The 5,675-nt window shown below is 52.9% G+C and overlaps 1 protein-coding gene across 1 annotated transcript; it reads right to left on the bottom strand.

Annotated features, from left to right (window-relative positions):
• Positions 1-794: 794 nt before the first annotated feature.
• LOC141474953 (feather keratin Cos2-3-like) lies at positions 795-2,550 on the bottom strand. Its single transcript, XM_074163052.1, has 3 exons — positions 2,543-2,550; positions 1,554-1,635; positions 795-1,193 (listed from the first exon to the last, which is right to left on the bottom strand). The coding sequence occupies exons 1-3, from the start codon at positions 2,548-2,550 to the stop codon at positions 795-797; spliced, it is 489 nt and encodes a 162-aa protein (XP_074019153.1).
• Between the last annotated feature and the right edge of the window lie 3,125 nt (positions 2,551-5,675).

The following is a 5,675-nucleotide window of genomic DNA, read 5'->3' as shown; positions in this document are numbered from 1 at the left end:
ACTTTTTTATGGGAGCTGGGGATGTAGAAGACACCTCAGCATTACATATTTGTGTATTGAACTTCTGGGGCTGCTCAGGTTGCCTTATGGGTGTGATGGAGGAAGAAGGGACTTTTCCTATCTATCCTTGCCCTCTGATGCATGCCATGCCCCCTCCTTCTGAAGATGGGTGGGAAGGTGAGGAGCACAGGTTCTGAGCTCTAGCCAAGGTTATTTCTCCTACCATCCTCAGCTCAAAAGGCAGGGGAATGTATGAGTATGGCAGTCAGTGTGTCCTACCCTCCCTAAGAATTAGAAAGGGTACACTTGTTTATCCATTTGATCCCTCGCACTATTTTGTTATCTCTCTGGACAGTTTTAGAGAACATTCAGAGAGGAAAGGATCACGCAGAGCCAGATGTTGGGATGCAGCGGAATTTAATGAATATAAAGAGAGAAACAAGATGTCTCTGAGGAGTGGCTACAGTGAACGGATCACCATGGGCAGCCCAGTGTCAGTGCGCCAGAGAGAGAGAGGCAAGCAAGTCCCCCAAAGCTGATTTTACTGGGCCTCATAGCCCAGGGGAGTGGAAAACAACAGAAGAAGAGGAGAAAAAGGAGAGAGTGGATGAAGGCAATGAGAGGCATTGGCCATATTTTGAGAGTGCCCAGCCTGGCCCTTTCCAAAGGGCTGAAACACTTTGACAGAGGGTCGGGGCATGCTCCACACCTCTCAAAGCAATGATCTGTGTCGTGCAGTCTAGCATTTTATTCTGGATTCCTGGGGCTCACAGTCTGCATTGTCACCAGTGGCTTTAGCAAGGGGGGCACCTTCTGTTACCACAGTAGCAGCTGGTAATGCAGGAGAGGTCACAGCAACCAGAGTTGATGGGCACTCCGTTACAGCTGAGGATGCTGCCAACAGCAGCGGAGGTGGAGGATCCCACCACTGTGTTCTGTGGGAAGGAGCTGAGGATGGGTCCGGGCAGGGTCACCACCACAGTAGGGGGCTCAATGACGACAGTTGAGTTCTGGCACTGCCTGACACAGGGCTCATTGCAGCTGTTGGCCAGTGGGGTTGGGCAGCAGGGCTGGCAGGGCAGGCAGGGTTGACAGCAGGGCTGGCATGGCTGACAAGGCTGGCAGGAGGTCTTGCATGGCTCGCAAGGCTCGCACTTCTCAGAGCAGGACATGTCTCTGGGCCAGAGATGCACCTGGGAGAGAGGTCAGGAAGGAAGCAGAGAAAAGGGACACTTGAGGAACAGCCTGAAACCACACCAAAAGGAAGCCAAGACACCTGCTGGGTTGGGCTTTGCAGGGGGAACAAGGGATCCTTTGCCTGAGCCCAGCAGAGTCCTTCAGATAGCAGCCAGGCACAGGGATCCTCCTGACTGGCCTCTAGCAAAGAGCCACTTCAGCCAAACCTCAGCCTCTCCCTGTGACAGACTGTCTCTCCCCTGCCCTCTCCCACAGCCACGATCTCAGGGCACTAACATAAGACCAAGGAACAGGTATCAGCTGAAGGCTAGACCTTGTCTTAGAGGAAGTGGAGGTGAAGGGGGGTTCCGACTCACCTGGTTCCCAAGGAGAAGGAGGTGACAGAAGTGGTTGAGAGAGCAAGAAGTCAGGCTGGCTTTTATACTGCCCTCCCATGGCCTCAGGGCCCAAAGGAAACCTCTGCATAACTGACAATTTTCCTACATGCGCCTAATGAACGGAAACATCCCAGGTAATGACATGGCATGCGTTGCCATTTCCTCCTTGTCTGCCTTTGTGTTTCCTGGTTATGTCACACCCATTTCCTCATGGGCAGTTCTTTAGAGTGCTGGGATGAGAGACCCCATGATTCCCGGGGCAAGGATTCACCAAGGTAGGCAAAAGAGACAGACTGAGTACCTGAGGGCTGCAGTGGATCAGGTGATGTCAGCCTGGGGCACTCTACTGGGATTTTTAATGATCCTGCTGACAGGAAGGGCCCCAGGTGCTCTCAGCCCTGCAATCCTTGACTTGTCCCCCAAAGGCTCACGTGAGTATGTGCCCTGTCCTCCTCTTCCCTTCCCTCCCGGCTCACTCCAACGCTCGGTGGCTGTTGTCTTCCCATACAAGTGTGCTGCACTTCAGGTTTTCAACTCTCTTTCACCTTCAGCTGCCCTCAGGAAGAAGCTGCCAACCCCTTTGTCTTCCTCCTCTCTCTGGACAGTCCCTGAGACTCCTCAAGAAACGCTGCCTCTGCATCTGTCGTGCTTGGAGTGCCCCAATCCTGTTCTGGCACGGAGGTCCCCAGCAGCTCCTCAGTCACATCCCTTGTTATCATCTCTGGCCCCATGTGCTCATCTGCAACAACCTCTGTGGGAGCATGATCATGCAGCAGCCTGTGTGAATACCTGCACGCACACCTATGTGCTTGTGAGTACACACACCTGTGTGCCTCTGGTGAGATCATGTTTCTGTGGACATGTCTTTTTTTTTTTGCCCAGGTGTGAGCACCTGTGTGCAACTACACGTCTGTGTCCGTGTGCACCTTTGCTTGTGTCTGTGCTTCTGTGTCTATCTTTGTGCACACTTGTGCATGTTGCGTATGTGTTAGTGCATGTCTGTGTGTACATAGTTGTGCCTGACATCACATCTGATCCCAAACAGTTCCTAAGGCCCATAAGGACATCCCTCCGTGACAGTACCAGGCACTGACATTGCCCCTCATTGTCTGAGGGGACACAGACAGGGCCACAGCACTCAGGTCCCACTGAGAAGAACCCCAAACACAGGCCAACACTTTTCATGCTGCCTCCAGGCAGCCTCGAGGGGCTGAGCTGCTTCCCAGGGTCCCTTCTCCTGACCTGTGTAAAAGCTTTGAAGTTGTAGGATTCTGTTGATCTGTAGTGATGATGTAGCCCTCTCCCCCTGCTGAACATTGACCAGAGCCAGGAGCTATGGAAAAAGGAATAAGAGCGCAGGGAGGCTGGGAAGAAGGTGGTGGTGAACATCAGGGCTGGAGCCAATGGCACCAGAAAACAGCCCCAACACTGGAAGGGCTGAGGATCCTCACTGCCAGCAGCCCTGTAGGAATCCTGCCGTGGCATAAGCTCTTTCCTACAGACCTCACATGAGGGACTGCCTGGAAATAGTGGTTCCCTGCCTTTTGACCTTGGTTGAGGTGCAGGAGACCTGGCTCCGGGTCTCCATGGCAGGGGGGACGAAAGGGGAAATCCATCATCAACTGGCATCACCACACAGGGGGAACCACCCACAGGTTCTGCCGTGAAAAACTTTTCCTTAAAAGCAAGCATCCTTGTAAAAATCATTTGGCATTTGCCAAATGAAGTCTTTCATCTGGAAAAGCTGCAGCCACATGCTCTGACTCCTCCAGGGTGATTCCTGCCAAGTCCCCTTGGCTCTTGTCAGTGCTTTCAGGCTGCCCCCAGCCTGAGATGCAAGAGACCTGGCATCTGGTCTCCATGGCATGGGGGACAAGACAGGAAATCCAGCCATGGCATAAGCTCCCCCTCCAAGCCTCAAATGAGGAAGTGCCTGGGAACTGCCTGGTTCGCTCCACTGTGCCTTTCCCTTCCCCACAGGATGGCAGCAAGACTGCCCTCAATGCCCAGATTTGTTTGGGAGATGGCACATCCCCCGGAAAAGGCATCTCCAAGCAGCAGATATAAGAGGGCAGCTCTGTGCTGGCTGGACTGAAGGTCTTGAGCATGCCCTGCTCCACACCCAGCTCCCATCAGGCAACTGTAGGGACAGACCTGTCCCTTCATGGGATATGATTGTCCACTGAGACATTATGCGAGCTGAGATCTCTGCAGTGTGGCACCAGTGCTGGAAAGGGGTGACAGAAGCTCTGCCTGCCCTGCAGGGCCCTAACTGGGCACTGGCATCTGGTCTGTCCCATCCCAGTTGTGCATCTGCAGCTCCAAAGAAAAAATTTTTCACTGTGAGGGTGATCAAAAACTGAAACAGGTTGATCAGAGAGGTTATGGAGTCTTCATCTGTGGAGACAGTCAGAACCTATCACGACATAGTTCTAGACAACATGCTCTTACTGATTCTGCTTGAGCAGGGGCATTGGACTAGATGATCTCCAGAGGTGCCTTCCAGCCTCAACAATTGTGTGATTCTGTGAAATACTTACTTCAGGGCAGAGCAGCAACACCAGCCCCCGGACACCAGTGAATTCTGCTTTCCGTCAGGGCCCGCACACATCAACACCAAACTCAGTTTCCCCCCATCAACACAATGGCCTCTGCCCATGTCCTCCCCAGGGCCATACTGCCATTCAGTGCAACCCCTGCGCTTGCCCCTTCAGGAGGCACCACTCCAGTACGTCTTTCCAGAGCTGCTCTCACTTCTTAGCCAAGCTCCCTTAATGCAGCACTCCAGTCATGGTGACTTCTCTCCTCTTCTTGCTCCCAAAAATTTCTGGGAAATACGCCTCCCCCTCGGGGATGACGGACAACATCTTCATGCCCATCCAGGGCACGAAAGACTCCAGCAGCCATGACACCCCAGTGGTTGCTTCTATGCTGGCTGTGTCTGTGAGAGACTGCCTCCCAGCTTGTGGTGGCTTGACCTTGGCTGGATGCCAGGTGCCCACCAAGCCACTCTATCACTCCCTTGCTCAGCAAGACACTGGGGGAGAAAATTAGATGGAAAAAACTTGTGGGTCAAGACAAAAGGAGTTGCGTGAAAGCAAAGGCCATGTGTGGAAGCAAAGGAAAACAGAAGATTTATTCTCTATTTTCCATCAGCATGAAATGTCCAGCCACTTCTCAGGAAGCAGGGCTTCTGGACGCATAGCGGTTGCTCTGGAAGACAAACATCATCATAACGAATGATGCACACACCCGCACACACTCCCCACCTTTCTCTTAGCTTTTCTTGCTGAGCAGACACCATCTGGTATGAAATATTCCTTTGGTCAGTTTGGGTCAGCTGTCCTGGCTATGTCCCCTCCCAAGATCTTGCCCACCCCTAGACTACTGGTGAGGGGGGAATGTTGGAGTGACAGCCCTGATGTTGTGTGAGTGCTGCTCAGCAGTGGCTAAAACACTGGTGTGTTATCAACACCTTTCCAGCTACCAGTACAAAGCTCAGCTCTATGAACGCTGCTATGGGGAAAATTAACTCCATCTCAGCCAGAGCCAACACACAGCTGAAGACACAGGCCCAAAGACCCTCCAGCTGCCCAATATAGGGAGTTTTTCTGAATACCAGAGAAGTAGGGACCTCTGTCCCCACTGCTGGTAATTTAATCAGACATGCAGTAGCCAGAGGTACCCGAATCTCCCTACCTGCAGCCCTGGAGTCCAGCTGCTGTAACCCATCTGTGTCCCTGTGTCTTTGGGCTCAGACATTTCCTGCCGTCTTGGGCAGGGGCTTTTGAGTGCTCCTCATGAAGGAGTAAGGGCAGGGACGGGACTGCTGGACAGCCAGGGCCCCTGGGGCCTTTCCAGGCCCAATGTAGCACCCAACCTGACTGACTCCAGAGGTAGATAGGAAAGATTCATCCCTGTCCCCTTGTCAGTTGGGCTTCCCATCCCTCCCACCACAACCTCAGCTGAACAAGTGATCCTTAAAGCTGTGTGGAAGGAGGTTTGCGAATAGGAGCTGCTGTGCTGACAAGCGAAACTTTACAGCTCCTATCCACTGTGCTAGGAAAGACCCCTCACAGAATGGTAAAGGAGAGCTCCAAG

The sequence above is a fragment of the Numenius arquata genome, chromosome 23, assembly GCF_964106895.1.
Source record: "Numenius arquata chromosome 23, bNumArq3.hap1.1, whole genome shotgun sequence".
NCBI classification, from domain to species: Eukaryota; Metazoa; Chordata; class Aves; order Charadriiformes; family Scolopacidae; genus Numenius; species Numenius arquata.
The sequence above is the reverse complement of the archived record's forward strand: the minus strand, read 5'-3'. Positions and strand labels throughout refer to the sequence as shown.